Below are 15,425 nucleotides of genomic sequence, written 5' to 3'. Positions count from 1 at the left end.
TAACGTTTTGGTTGCAACGTGTTAGACAATGATTTCCACCTGCGATATTTGCTTCACCGAGAATGAAAACAAAAGGTGATTCTGGGTTGGAAGCGCTGCTGGTCCCCTATCTCATGCCACGCAAAATGATACTGCGAGAATTCCAATTTAAAGGCGGCCTGGAGCATATAATATGAGGAAACGATCTTATTTATCCTTCAGTCTTTTCATGTACTCTATATACAAGAAAATTTAGTGTCTGCTATTCAATTGAAGGATTTGATTTGCTACAAAAACATTTGTGACTTTCGAGCAGTAAAAATCTTCTATTCATGTCATCCCGTGGATGTTTCATTTCCTCAACAAAACCCTGTAGGAAATCAGACCGTCAATAGTCTCCACGACCAATTGATTCATACGCATGAGCAGCAGCAAATAAGTTCTTGCTTTTGGACCTAACAAAACGAATACCACCAAAACCATCCGTCAATTAAATCCACACCAAATTGAAACATAACACGTTACTTTGGGCAGGCAGTGGTGGGGCAAGTATGCACGCGAGTAAGCGGGAGACATTACAGGAAATTACTCGTGGAAGCTAAATTGAAATCGAACAAATAATTAGTGGCTGAATCTCAAATTGGTTTCTTCCTTTATTTTTTTTTTTCGAAACTAATATTAATAGTAGTTTAAATATGCATACCCAATTCCAACGACGCGATTTCATCCTGGTGGAAGTAGTTATTTCCCATCGTTTTCTCTTTCTTTCTCAGACTTGAGTTAATTTTATCAACAGCAGCTAGCATATCCTGCGACACCAATCAAAGCAAAATGCAGTAAAAGATAAAGTCTCCCCTTCTCTAGTAATGCAGCAAAACATCAACCCGGCAAACAGTCTTTTCTTTCTCTTTTCTTATTTTATTTCCACTATATGAGTTAGAACACGACAAACAAATAACCCTAATATCTGTTATTGAAAAATATGCAATTATAGTATAATATGACAGGCAAGACAAACACTTATGGAGGCACCGGAACTATTTGCCTCCATTTTCAGGCTTGAAATGTATTCCTCGCGACATCCTTGTGGAAATTTTAATTTTCTTTACTTCTCGTCAGGCAATGTCTAATTATATGGGCATATTGATTTACCAGTCACTGGTTAAATACCGGTTTTCTTTTTTTTCCTTTAATAATATATTGCTAACTTCATCAAGGGACATTACCAAATGAGGAATATGTTCAACCATTTCTATATCTTCAAATGCAGATTCATTTCCTTAAACATAGCACTTATAAGGGCCTTTACTTAGCGTGCTTTTCTAAAGTAAGCAAAATAATAATAACAATAACAACGATGAGAAATGTTCTCAACAAAAAAAAAAAAAAAAAAAAAAAAAGACAATGAGAAGGTTAATTGAAAGATATAAATTAAATACCTACCTCCCATGTTGTAAGACTTTTCATGTAGGAAGGCAGACCATCATAATCATCTTTTGATACCTCTACAAAGGGCCTAACATCTTCAGATGGCTTCAGATCATTCTCCATTTCCCCTAGATTTCCCAATTAAATGACAACTGATTAGGACTTGGCATATATTGCTCCAGTAATGAACCACGTAAATAGAATGAATGGCAATGAGAAGCATAAATGAATATTAGACTATTAGTAAATACTCTATACCTTTGGTTACGCCTAGGGTCTTTGCAGAGATCTGGTCTAGACTCCTTATGCTATATATTTTATCACCGTAATCTCTAAAAGGAAGAAATTAGAGAAAAAGGGTAAGTGAGAAAATGAAAGCTGCTTCTGGTAAGATAAATAACTTCCGATATTCAACAACTTACTTCATTGATTCCCTCGTAAATAAATCAGGACTGTGGATCTTACTGTTTGCTGCACAGAAGATGATGTTTGTCAGAAACACAAGAAATGCTAATAATCAAATTAAATATGTATAGCATCAAAACCATCTGCTGCAAAAGAAAATCAGTTGAAGTTTGGAACTCAGCCTTGTTAAAGCTGTACTTGTACAGAGTTTCTTGAGGTTTACCTTCTAAAGTGGCAAGACAGACATCCGAAAGGCCAAGACTCTTTAAACTCAATGAATCATCCAATCTATAGAAAGTCAAGGAGGAAAAATACTCCACCCACTACAAATTGCAATAGAAACCATAATCTAGTTCCTGGCATAGTTGTATAAGAAAATTTTCCTATGTAATATTACTCAATAATTAACAAACTATAACAATCTGTTTAGATTTTCCAAAGATGCAATTGTCAGAGTTCAATTATTTAAACTTAAAAAATAAAAATAAAAAGATATAAATAAAGGCAATCCAAGAACTAAATTCAAATAAAATAAGGATACAAAGGATCCTCTTGCAAACTTTTAATGGCAGAAGACACTGATCCATTACAAGAAGGAAAATCCAATCCATCCTTTGTTTTTACGTCAGTTGATTCCTCCTCCTCCTCTTCATCATCATCAATATCTGCATCTAACAACAATTATTACTGACTAATCTAAATTTCTTTTAAAAGAGAAGAGAGAAAGAAATAACATTAATGGGCATAAGTTTCAAGTGAAATTGAGGTGAGTACCAGGAGGAGGGACATAGCCAAAGCTTATAAGATGTTGTTGAAGTTGAAAGAGATCGTTATCATTCTTTTTATAAACTTCATTACAGTGACCTAATAGCTCTTCGAACGATACGGTACCAAAAGACATTGATTCCAGCATGTTTAGATCGACACTAGCCGTTGAAACGCGACGGTTTAAACATTGTACGAAGGTAGATGAAGCCGAATCTGATTTTTCAAATTTATACCGTAATTCAAATTCACCAAACAGGCAAACAACGCAAGAAAGCAACCAAGCAAGAAAGAGAAGTTACCGAGAGGGATGGGACGGCGGTCGAGTGAAATCTTGAGAGCGTCGCAGCTTGTTTGGATATGGTTGCAGAATGTATTTAGGATGTTGCTAAATCTGCTTATTGTTTCTTCCATTTTCCTCTTCTTCTTCTCCTTCTTCTCCCTCCACAGATCATTCAATTTCACCGCATCAATCTCTTTGCTTTTCTTTCTTTTTGCAGTTTGCCGCTTTATTTATTATTCAAAATTTTTATTATCATACTAATAAAAATAGTATCGTATCCTCTCAGCAACAGCGCCTGTAGCTCAGTGGATAGAGCGTCTGTTTCCTAAGCAGAAAGTCGTAGGTTCGACCCCTACCTGGCGCGTATGTTTCCTTTTTATTTTTTCGGGGTTGCCATCATGAATTTTGTATTTCTTTTTAAGAAAACAATTAATAATTTCCAAACTGGTATGCTTAGTTTGAAATTTTTTGGTTTAATATAATAATTTATTTATAAACTTTTTTTTTTTAAATCTGATCTTAGAAAAAATATCAATTCACTTACTTCTTAAAAAAAAATAATTCTCAAGACTTAAAAAATTATTTAAAATAAAAATTAAAACTGAAGACGCTTTTACAAACTCAATAGCGAATTCATCTTTAACAGCAACCTTACTATTTTAATATGTCTTTTTTTAAAAAAAGAATTGTTTACTTATTATTTTAGTTTAATATTAATATTTTTTGAAGTGCGATGTGTGGCTTCCCGTGGCTTAATGGTGGTAGGTTACCATTATTCTAGTGATTAATTTTGTATCTTTTCTTTTTTCAAAAAAAAAAATTATTTAAAATCTTAGGATCTTAAAAGACCAAACCTCACGATCAGACAAAGAACAAGCAACCCTTGCAAGGACAAGTGCTGTATTGTTTGTTCACCTACGGACAAATTTAATAGAACTACATAAATCCTGCAAAAGGATTTTACAATCATCAACATTAACACTAAGACAAGAGGAATCTGAATAGGACCGATGAAGAACAGAGAGCACCCATCTGAGAGTCTAATTCCACTTGAATATGGGAGAGGCCAGCTTGTTTTATCCAGCTCAGAGCCTCCCTTACACTTGATGCCTCAGCGAGAGTGGGGTTTAACGGACCCGAGATGCAACCATGTTTTGCCATTACAAAGAGTCCAAAGGAGTCACGAGCAGCATCCACATTCATTTTATACATATCAGAAGGAGGCTTCATGCATTTCATAGAATGAGGGGCGGCAGCATTGCGAGTAACACCCGAGGATTGATTGGCGGCTGCTCAGCTAGCGTGGAAGGATAAAACGGAAGAGGCAATATCAGCATCAGGCAGTCTCTTATTACTCCACACCACATCATTTCTTCTATTCCAATTTGCCCAAAGAAACATGGCTACAATTTGGATTTCGTCCTTTGGTGTTCTTGATGATAACTGATTCCACCATTCCATAATGTTTGAGGAAATTACCAACCTGATTCCCAATAGGCGACAATCTCCATATGCTTCTAGCAAAAGAACATGAGACAAGTGCATGAAAATCACTTTCTGGGAGGTACTGGTAGAGTTGTTATCTGGTTTAGTGATGAATTTTATATATTATTTTAAAACGACCATAAGAAATACAAGAACTTTTGAATGAAAATGAAAGAAAAGAAGCGAGTTAACTTGAGTTATTTTTGTTTTCTTTCTACTACAAAGAAAGAGTAGCTCAAGCACTAAAAATACACATGACGAATGTGGACAACACTATCCTGGAACAAGAAATCATTTAATACTGATGGAGGATCCATAAGAACATGAAAGACCCATCTTCGCAACGAAATCTGTTGTGCTGTGCCCAGGAGTAATATAACTGAGTCGCCAATCCCTCTTCAAGAACTAGCTGCTATTAATAAGAGAAGATTGAGCAATTGCTTTGCTTCCTAACCATTTGGGTAAACAGAATGGCTATCCACTTCCACTTGCACCATACCAACTCCTTTGTCCCAGGACAATAGCAGGCCTTTGTTAAATTACAATTTTCCTACAGTTTATCATCTCTAGTAAAACAAAACCGCTCCCAATTACCATTGTGATCCCACCTAATCAGCCCTCCTGCTGCTACCAATCCATTAGCACTACTATCTACCATGTTGGAGTTGGAGGCCTCCAACCAATTAAAGCTTCAACTCTGTTAGAGGCATTTAACCCTTTTTAATATGAGCAACTACAGAGTGTAAAATTGATTCGTTTTTTTAACTCTTTTGAATTTATTTAAAAGATATATTAATTTATTTTTTAACTCGTTAAAATTTTAAATTGTATTTGAAAAATTAAATATTTAACTCGGAATGTTACGAGCTCTTAATTCAATTTTAAATAATATATTATATTAATAAAAGAGAATATATTTTCAAAATAAATTTTATTTGTTGATAATATGAATAAGAATTATTTTATCTTCTATAATTAAATATATGATAATAATTTTATAAATTTTTTTAACTATAATCTTTTTTTAATCTTCAGTAAAGTAAAGTGGTTTTATCTAGCTTTTTAAGAAGTCTTTTCATTATTTTAAACTTATTATTTTTATTTTTAATTAAGTTCGATATTAACAAAATTTATTTTATTTTTTTATATAAAAAAAGTAATAAATTAAAAATTTTAAAATTTTAAATTGCTAAGATTTACATAATACTTAGTTGCGATCCATGGAATTTATAAAATTTATTTATAAATTTAAAATTTATATATTTTGACCGAGTAAAAATTAATTTAGTATTGTATATAATTAAATTTGTATAAAATTAATTATAATTAAATTAAATTCTAATAAAATATGTAAAAATTTAAAATAAATTTTATATTAATAAATTAATACATTTTATAGCATCAAAATATTTTTTAACTTTATTATTTTTATTTTATTTTTTCTCACATTTTTTAAAAATAAAATAAATTTTTTATAAATTTTAATAAAAAATTACATAAACTAAAATTATTTTTAATAAATTATTTTATAAATTTCAATAAAAAAACTACATAAGTCTTTTAAATCGATTTACAATATCTCAAATTCTTTCAAACCCATTTAAAATATCTCACTCTTTCAAGTCCATTTACAATATCTCACATTCTTTTAAACCCATTTAAAATATACCGATTCCAATCATTTAACATAATTTTGGCTCAATTTTACTCCTACCATTAACCTCTTTTAATTGTTAAAAAAAAAACTGAAAAACTCGATCATGCATTTGCATTTACTATGTTCTTATTTTAATTCTCTGCATGTCCAAGTCTCTTTCATTTGCCACTGTTCCTACATTTAAATTCTTATTTTAAGATTTTTATTTCTAAATATTTTTGAATTTGTGATTTTAGCCTGCTCAATATTTTTATTTTTTTCTATTAAATCACAACGCATTTTGGCAACATGACCCCTTAAATCTAGAAAATGTCACAGAATTCTCTCCGGCACATCTCTAGGATATACAATTTCATGTAAATACTTAAATAAGATTGAAGAATAAAATGGAATTGATAAAAGAAAAAGGATGGGAGGCAGAATTTCAACCGGAGAGATATCATTGATCTGAAATTTGGTAACGTACTAACAAAAAGAAAAGAAAGAGAAAAAGAAGAAGTGTATGGTAACGACTGCATGTAGAAGAAACCAGATATATACAAGTGAACTAGACATATACAAGTTGATGCTCAGTGGAGGGTGAAAGTTTTTTCCAACAAAAAATTTCAGAAGAGTCGTCCTTCAAGGGCACTAGCAGCTTTATCAATGGCCCTGGCAACTCTCCATATCTCATGCTGAATTGCTGCCTGCCCGTCCTCTTTATTCATACTCCTGGATTTAGATATTGCATCTGCTATTCCAGGGAAGAAATCCAGTTTGCTTTCATAGTCACCAGAAGGCCCATAAATCTACCCCAACAAAGAAAAAAGGAAAAAAAGAAATATCACAAGATGAGCAATTTTTATACACTAATGTTGAGTTATATTAGTATTTCCTGATACCAGGTCCCGTACCTTTCCCCTGGTATATTTTTGCATGGTCGCTACAAGAAAACTTGCCAGGGTAGTAAATTAGGCCAAATCTATTCCTTGTTGGTCATTAATCCTAAGCTGTTTTGATGACCTCTAAAACTTCTAGCAATGATTAATGAACCAAAAGGCAAGACAAATACTTACAAGATGCTTAAACCAATGCCTTCCTAGCAGACCATCTGCATCCAAGAAGCCTCTTTCAGCAAGCATCAGACGATCATTTAATGCCCGCAACTTGAAAGCTACAAATTCTCCCCGACTTTCTTGCTGTCTCAGTTTCTGCACTCCAACAAAATAGATGCCCCCAGAATTAAATATATGAAAAAAGAAAAAAAATAAAAGGGGCAGAGTAAATCATAGTTATACAACTGTGAAGATTGAGAACGCTGCTTATTCATCTGTTTTAAAATGCAGAATTTTAGTTTCTGCATTTTACCTTCTTACCTTCGCTTCAATTTTAGCTTCTTTAGCAACTGAGGCAAGTCTTTGAATTGAAGTGCTTAAAGGATTTAGAGATGTGCTTTGGTCCAATAACTTGCTCAAGACAAAGTTATGCTCCTGTCAATAAGTGGGAATAGATTAGCCTTATGACTGTTGCAATCATAAAAAGGGAAAAATCAATTTAAAGATTAAAAAGAATCGCCAACTTCCTTGAAAATTGATTAGCCAACTGTTTCTTTAGATTTTCCTTTGGCCCAAAAAGGAGAAAACAGCAATAGCACACGAACTTATGAATATTCATTGCACATATATAGATTAAAATACCAAAATCCAATTATTGCATTATTGTTAAGAAAGAAATCAATGTGGACTTCAAGTTCTTGTCACCATCAATGTTTAAGCACACATAATATCATGAGGAGAATAGTGTGTCGAGATCAAACTTCTTGGAAATGAAACCGCCTTTATCAGCCAGATTTCAATCACCTTATTGAAACTTTGAGAAAATTATGTTGTCTTTCATATTAATAAGAACTTGTTGAAAAATCCTTCTCTTTTCTTTGAAAGAATAAAACAGAGAGGGAAGAGAAAAGAAAAGAAACAGCCATCTAACTACAATATTATGGCCATCCCAAATATATCCAGGAAAATTAGATGCATACCTGTAATTCTTTTACATAAGATAGATAGTCGAAAGGAAGAATGGAGTCATCAGCTAGGTGAAGGGCTAGAAGTCCCCAAACTCCTGCAACTGAATGAATGTAAAACAGAAAAGTTATAAATTTCAAGTTTGATGATTGGCCAAGCACTTCGTCTGACAAGTCAGTGACAAATTCTTGTATGGACACAAATTGGCAGAAATAATAGCTGACCAGCTACGTGGCGATGAAACAAGGGATCTCCAAATTTTGTTATCCACTCGAAGGAGTCGAAAGCAGTGTGATACACAGGGAAATCTGCTGAGACATAAAAGTTATTAGTTATCATATTACCAGACAGCTTAAATTGAAAGTTAAGATGTTAAAAGTGACTAAATAAGCAAAGTTCAAAGATCCAAATATGCATTCCGCCAAAAGAAATTCCTAGAAATTTCCCAGAGAGCCCAAGAAAATGAAAATATTATGGTCCTGTCACACTAATATTCTGTCTGAAGAACTGTGGGAAATAAATTGTTTGTATTTGGTTCCTAGCAGAACATGAAGACTTAGATATCACATTGTCTATGTTGATGTCAGCTGTGTAAATCATAAGATAACAGAACTGACAATAAATTTGTCGTTCACCATTCTTCTAACTCATCATACAACTGCTCAAGATTATTTAAGGAAAAAAAAAGGAGAGTAGAGATTATCCTAATTCCTGACTAATCCTGAAAGTACAAGAAGCACAGCAGAAAATGCAATTTTAAAATCCCTGAATTAATACGAAAATTAAAGAAAGAGCATCGCTTATGTACTAAGCTACCAAGACAGGACCAAAATAGTAACTAATGCATAGGTGTGAAAGTCATACCTCTGCCATAATATATGTCAACAGAAGGGATCCCAGCATGTTGCAGAAATGGCGCGAAATCAGAGTAAACTCCACCAAGTCTCTGAATCTGCAATTAAGCAATGACTATCTGAATTAAGCTTAGCAGTTCCAAACCTCCAAGAAGGCCAATGGAAATAACACATAATATTATGACTAAATGAAAAGAAAAAGAGAAGACTTTAAGCACCAATCTATCCACAACTTTAGACAGGAAGAAGAAAGGCAGTCTTTCTACGTCATAGCTTACAGGAAAAAGGTGTTCTCATCAGTCATATAAATTTACCTAGAACCTGTCCCCAAAAATAATCTATAGAGCCATATATCATTATACTATGGATTTGCAGCAAAGGGGCACTAGAGATAGAATTGATAATTGCATTGATTACAAAGACAGCAGCAAGTAAAAGCACCATTTGATCAAGCTAGGTACTAGGTCTGCATGTAGTTACTGGTCATCTATCCATTTACCAAATTATCTGCACGAAAATTCATTTAAACAAGAATTTAATATAAAGTCTACAAGATAATAGAATAAAAAATGCCACCTACATGCTAATGAAGCGAGCAGTAAAATTTTAGTAGAAATCAATATATAATCAAATCAACAAAATGAGCTGGGAAAGGAAAGCCAAAGCCCCGAGGACAATATAGCTTAAATTCCTATTAGCATAACAAAGGTAATAGTGAGACACCCAAGCTGAATTATGGAGAACCAAGACTGATTTGGAGAGTTTAAATCTTCTTGTGCAGACATTAACAATTGTGATCAGTTTAATCCTCTCTAAGGACATTTTTCCTCTTGAAATTCATATTCAATTTACTGTTTGGCTGGAAGTGAGCTACTTATTCGTTGCTATTTTAAGTTACTTTCTTTGCTTGTGGTTCAAGTTTTTGCCCAATTCACCAAAGGAATAATCTTTTGGTTGCTTTTGGCCCCTTTTAAGTAGAAAGCGGTGTAAACGGAGTCTCTACACCTTTGTTTTATCTTAGCAGTTCCTGTGCACCCGGCATCCTGCAAGAAAAGGCAAGGCCCCTTACTATAGAACAAGCAACGGATTGGCGCTTCACATTGCTGGCGAATGCTCCTATGCTGTGCACTCTGTTGGCTCTATTATTTCGATTTCATTGGCTTTCGGGGCTTTATGACATTTTCTCGGGCCAATCCTCTTTTCCTCTCCCTTTATAGCATATTCTAATGAATAGTAAGACCGGGGTTCAACTAGCGGAGACTCTTGGAACAACTGGAGTAAGAAGTCTCCAAGCGAGCGTATTATGGGTGAAGATGAATGGCCAGCAATTCCTGCCTATGAAAGAAAGCTATTCGTTCGCCTGGGATTAGCAATGGACTGACTGGCCAATTTAGGTAGGAGCCACAAAGTCTTGGAGGGGAGGCATTAACCTTTAGAACAAGAACAATAAAGGCTAGGCGAGGACCTTACAGGCATCTGAGAATTTCAAACAGCATTTAACATATGAAAGTTGACAGAATCACGACAGCTTACATTAGTAGCTTGATTTTTGGCTGCCCACTCCTGATATATCGTCGCACCCTCTGAGTCAGGATCTTTGACCTGAAATTACTTTCAACATTAGTTGACACACAGTTGGCATAAACACCAGGTTATAAAATTAGTTGACACAGAAAATGATCAAAATATTTTGAAACTAACATTTATGATTTTTCCATATTTACCTTCTTTGTGACCTCAAGAAGAATATTATCCAGCTGAGGAGTTGCACCAGCAAAGAACCCTGGCCCTTGAACTGCACAATCTACATTGAGATAGGCCACTGCTTTGGCACCCAAATTGACAAGGTTCTGTTCAACCCACTCAGTCGATCCTGTGGCAACACAACAATTTCGCAGGCAAAAGCATCTTAAATATATACACAGACGCTCTTAAAGAGACAACTACAGAAAGCTTTACACTTATGATCACAGAGAAGTATTCTCAAAACATATAACATCCTCACAGTTATAATATTGGCTCATGTTATCTGGTTATGGGGCAATCACCAGGAAAATCCAACATGCTGGTGTTATCATGTCTTCCTACCTTCATGACCTATGATTAGTTGCTGAATAAGAAGTCAATTTGAGAGAACCCTTCAATCTCAAGTTCTTAAGGAACTCAGGTTTATTTTTTACAGAAAACTGCAACTTCACTTCATTCACTTCTACATCTAAATAAAACAAGCGGAAAATACTGTTGCTTCATAACTTGCACATTTATATAAAACATAAAAGACATGTAAATACTAGGATAAACTTAGCATTACTAACACTACATGACATAACTACAACACAACAATTAACCAATTCAAATCCTAGGATTAAAAACCACAATAGCTCATGTCAGTCTATAAGTTTGCAGACTGGACAACCAGAGAGCCATAACAGCACAGCTACAAACAGCCGGCAGCAACCATGAAGCAGAACTTGAAAATTACTAAGAGGTTCACCAATCTGTACAGAAGTAATGGGACTGACAATGGCATCCTTTGCGTAATATGCAACAAAGTCATTGATAATATAATCGCATATGCAATGACAGAAATGTCTAATGTAGTGCAGATGAAATGATTTTGTCAGACATATTCTTAAATAGAATTCTTTTAAAAGAAAAAGAAAAGAGCCTAAGCAAGGAGCACAAATGCCTATTTGGATCCTCATTTGTCTGGGAGAGGAATTTAAATTTTGGAGAGCGAAATTTCCATCCTTATAATACCCATTTGAAAAGAAAAAATCCATGATCTATGAAGATAGAGCATTACCTACCATCCCGAACTCTTCTGCATCCCAACTACAGAGCACAATTGTTCTTCTAGGTTTCCATCCCATCTTCATCAAAAGTGAATAACGCCGAGCAATGTCAAGTAAAGCAGCAGTCCCACTGTTGGGGTCAACAGCCCCATAGGTCCAAGCATCTCTATGATTGCCAAGAATCACAAAGCGATCAGGTTCTTCTGATCCCCTTATTACAGCAAAAACATCGTGAATCGTTGCTTCCTTGTTCTCCCCCTAAAAAGCCAAACAAATCACTTGTCAGGAAAAAAGAAAAAACAATAATCGAATAGAGTTATAGCTCAATCTAGTGCTGAAGCTGAAACACTAAAAAATATGTAAATAGTCATTTTGCTTACCACTGACAAATATCCCCTTTGAATTACTATTGGAACTATTCAAATTGTTTTTATTTTCTTTGTTGGCCTTTTTATGTCTCAAGACGTTAGAATCACAAAACACTCAAAAAGTCAAAGAACAAAATCTATTCAGGAGGCGCCGCTTTTCCAACAACAACTAAACAAACATCTACCATTAATATCAAAAGAAAAAAAAAAAAAAAAAGAAGAAGAAACAAGAAGCAGCAAGCAGACCTGATAAGTGAAGTTGACCAGAGTTGGACCAGGTCCAACCCGAGTAACCCGACCCGAATAATCCTTCCACTCGGGAGAAACCATAATTGGACCACCAAGAGACCTTAAAATGACGTCAGCATTCTCAAAAGACAAGGGCAGAGATGGAATTTTAGGAAATCTCTCCAAAACCTTACTATCATTAAACCCTAATCTCTCTCCTCCTTCAACACGTCCCCACCCTGGACTCAGTGGGTCCCCTATCCCTCCTCTCATAACCGTCCCTCTTTCCACTCCTCCTCCAAACCTACTGCTGCTGCTGCTGCTCCTCCTCCTCTCGGCGTACAATAGCACAGCAACCGCACCTTTGGACTCGGCTATTTCAACAACTGCACCTCTACTTAACCTGCCACCTTTCCTCACCAAAACAACACACCCCGTAACGTCCACCCCGAGCAATCCAAGCGCACGATAGTCCTGTTCACGACCGTGGTTGACAAACACGACCTTAGCATGCGCTGAACCGGACGGAGAGTAGGCGTGGTACGGATGCACAAGGTCATCATCGACATCAACTCCGACTGTTTCAATCAGGGAGAAAGAAACGGACGAGCCGTTGCTGAGATGAGCGGAGAGAGAAGCGTGCACGGGATATGAAAGAAGGGAGGTGTAGTTGACTTGGTGAGTCTCTAAGTTCAGGCTAGTGAAATGAGAGTAAACGTAGCGAGTGGTTTGGAGAGAAGGTACGGTGCCGGCAAGGTGGGGGTGGAGAGTGAGGGAGCGGAGGTAGGAAGCGAGGGTATAATTGGAAGAAGAAGAGAGAAAGAGCGGGTGGAAATGGTGGGGATTATGATGAATAAGATTGGAGTGAGGGTGGTGGAGAGTGTAGAAAGCGAGAATGCAGAGGATAAGGAAAAAGAAGAAGGTGCAGAGAGGTTGTGGTGGTTTTGCTGAGGAGGGAGATGATATTGTGGGTTTGACTATAGGAGATGACATTGTTTTCCGGTGAGAGGGGGAGTGAAGGTGAAACGAGAGAGAAATGGAAAAGAGAAGGGAAGGGAAGGCGTTTTAATTCTAGCTTTGTTTGTTGATTGTAAATTATATTATTTTGAGAGAATCAATGTAGTAAATTATAAAATGTCAGTAATAAATTAGTAGCAGTACAAGATGTGTGATGTGATGCAGTGTACTGTATACTGATGATGATGATAACGACGAAGGTGGCAATGAAGAGAGTGAGTGAGAGAGAGAAACTGTGAAGACAAGAATGTGTTTTTTTTATAAAGGGGTGGAGGTGGGGACAAGGTCGGGGGCCGAGCAGGGGAAGTGGGTGTGGGTCCGCACTTTTTGCACGCATAAAGTTCGCGACATGGGAAGGGAAGAGGCTATCGAGAGAATGTTTCCCTCTGTCACTGTTCGTCATCTACCAAAAATAAATTATTATTAAAAAAAAGTAAAATATATAGTTTATTATTTTATAATTAAAAAGAAAATATGATTATTGAAAGAAAATATTTAATTATTAAAAAATAACAATTTATAAAAAATTAATTATTTTTACTCTAATCAATTATCATTATTATATTTTTTGATATTTAATAATATGGATTAGAACTTAACAACTCAAAATGTTATTTTTTTATTATTAAATCGATATATCAATTAATGACTTTTTAAATCGTGATTTAACGATCAAATATTAAAATTATGAGTTGTTAAGCTTTAAACTCGCATTATTAAACACTAACAACATGATAATGATGGTCAATCGGCATAAAAGTGGCTAAATTTTTATAAATTGAGACTTTTGACAGTGAGATATCTCTTTTGACATAATTTATAACCATATGCCTCTTTTTGTCTGTAAAGAAAATCATATACTAATATAAAATGATAAAAATCACATGATACTTTTGTATACTTATCCCAAATATATATGTTTGTAGTTTTGGAATTGTTATATTTAGAACCAGGTATTACTTACATGTATGGCTCGTATATTTTAAAAAAATATTAAATTTAATTAGTAATTTTTATCCACAATTAAAACAAAAAAGTTTATCAGCTCAATATACAATTTTTTATTTCAATTAAAACCATACTTATCTTTTCTAATATTAAAAAATTAACTTTTTTTATTATTTTTATTTTTTTATAAACACTATCTCATTCTCAAAATTAAAATTTTTACAATTTTGTTGACTTTTGATTTTAATCTTTCAAAGTTTAAAAATTATGCAAATCTCATTATTTTGTAAACATATTCATATTCATTTGAAATAACATTTCAATACAATCACATAAATTGCTTGTAAAAATATTAAAGAATCTATAGTTTAAATTTTATGAAACTAAAGTTTATAATTGAAAAATCAACGTTTTATATAAATTTTTTTATTGATGAATATATTATTTATTTTGTATGAAAAGATTATTCTTTTAATTTAATAAACTTTTTGATTATAAGCTATAATTAATGAATTTCTATTATATATTTGATGAACCTCAAGTCATATTTTAATAAACTTATTGTTTATAAATAATGGATCTGTTTATTTTTATAAATTTTTATTATATGATAAAAAAATACTTAGTAAATATTTAAATATTTTTAATAAATATTATACAATATTAATTTATTAATTTTTTTATATTATTTTATTTATTATAATAGTTTGATTATAAACTGTAATTAATTATATTTTGATAAACCTCAAGTGATACTTTAATGAATTTGTTATTTGTAAATAATAGGTTCAATCATTTTTATAAATTTTTACTATGTGATAAAAAAATATTTATTAAATATTTAAATATTTTTAATAAATATATATTAATTTAATAAATATTTTTATATTGTGTTATTTATTATAATAATTTGTACATATAATATACTGGTATATATATCTACGTCCCCAAGCCACATAGGAAAATACATTTTCTTATTAAAATACCAAAATACATGCAATCACACTTCTTGATAAACACTATCACGACTCTGAAAAGACAATCAAGAATGTAATGTTAAGTTTTACATTAGTATACGTTATTTCTTTCTAGTATTTTTTCAAAAGATCTTTTACCAAAGTAAGTGTTACTAGGCTGGCTTTAACCGGTCAAAAAATATTGAGTTAATTCCAAAATAATCTTGAAATCTAACGATAGCAATTGTGGGAGTTAT

General features: G+C 33.6%; 2 protein-coding genes and 1 non-coding gene across 6 annotated transcripts; 1 reads left to right on the top strand and 2 right to left on the bottom strand.

The window, feature by feature from the left end:
* Positions 1-161: 161 nt before the first annotated feature.
* On the bottom strand, positions 162-3,216 carry LOC8259816. Of its 4 annotated transcripts, none has more exons than XM_048380049.1 (10): positions 2,880-3,216; positions 2,587-2,793; positions 2,410-2,483; positions 2,354-2,379; positions 2,036-2,100; positions 1,830-1,878; positions 1,666-1,739; positions 1,423-1,535; positions 683-788; positions 162-434 (listed from the first exon to the last, which is right to left on the bottom strand). In XM_048380049.1, the coding sequence occupies exons 1-10, from the start codon at positions 2,989-2,991 to the stop codon at positions 331-333; spliced, it is 930 nt and encodes a 309-aa protein (XP_048236006.1). In that variant the 5' UTR covers positions 2,992-3,216; the 3' UTR covers positions 162-330. The 4 variants fall into 4 exon arrangements, with proteins under 4 accessions (XP_048236006.1, XP_048236007.1, XP_015577811.1 ...); XM_048380050.1 differs by having other exon boundaries at positions 2,410-2,477; positions 2,880-3,214; XM_015722325.3 differs by having other exon boundaries at positions 2,354-2,483.
* TRNAR-CCU lies at positions 3,152-3,224 on the top strand. Its single transcript has one exon. It is a non-coding gene; the product is annotated as a tRNA-Arg (tRNA).
* A 3,190-nt stretch (positions 3,225-6,414) lies between these two features.
* LOC8259811 (probable glutamate carboxypeptidase AMP1) lies at positions 6,415-13,465 on the bottom strand. The gene is made up of 10 exons (XM_015722348.3): positions 12,266-13,465; positions 11,663-11,909; positions 10,581-10,729; positions 10,390-10,458; positions 8,867-8,954; positions 8,227-8,310; positions 8,017-8,105; positions 7,358-7,471; positions 7,058-7,192; positions 6,415-6,790 (listed from the first exon to the last, which is right to left on the bottom strand). Exons 1-10 carry the CDS (start codon positions 13,238-13,240, stop codon positions 6,608-6,610), a joined length of 2,133 nt encoding a protein of 710 aa, XP_015577834.2. The 5' UTR covers positions 13,241-13,465; the 3' UTR covers positions 6,415-6,607.
* Between the last annotated feature and the right edge of the window lie 1,960 nt (positions 13,466-15,425).

This window comes from Ricinus communis, chromosome 10 (genome assembly GCF_019578655.1).
Source record: "Ricinus communis isolate WT05 ecotype wild-type chromosome 10, ASM1957865v1, whole genome shotgun sequence".
Lineage (NCBI taxonomy): Eukaryota > Viridiplantae > Streptophyta > Magnoliopsida > Malpighiales > Euphorbiaceae > Ricinus > Ricinus communis.
The sequence above is the reverse complement of the archived record's forward strand: the minus strand, read 5'-3'. Positions and strand labels throughout refer to the sequence as shown.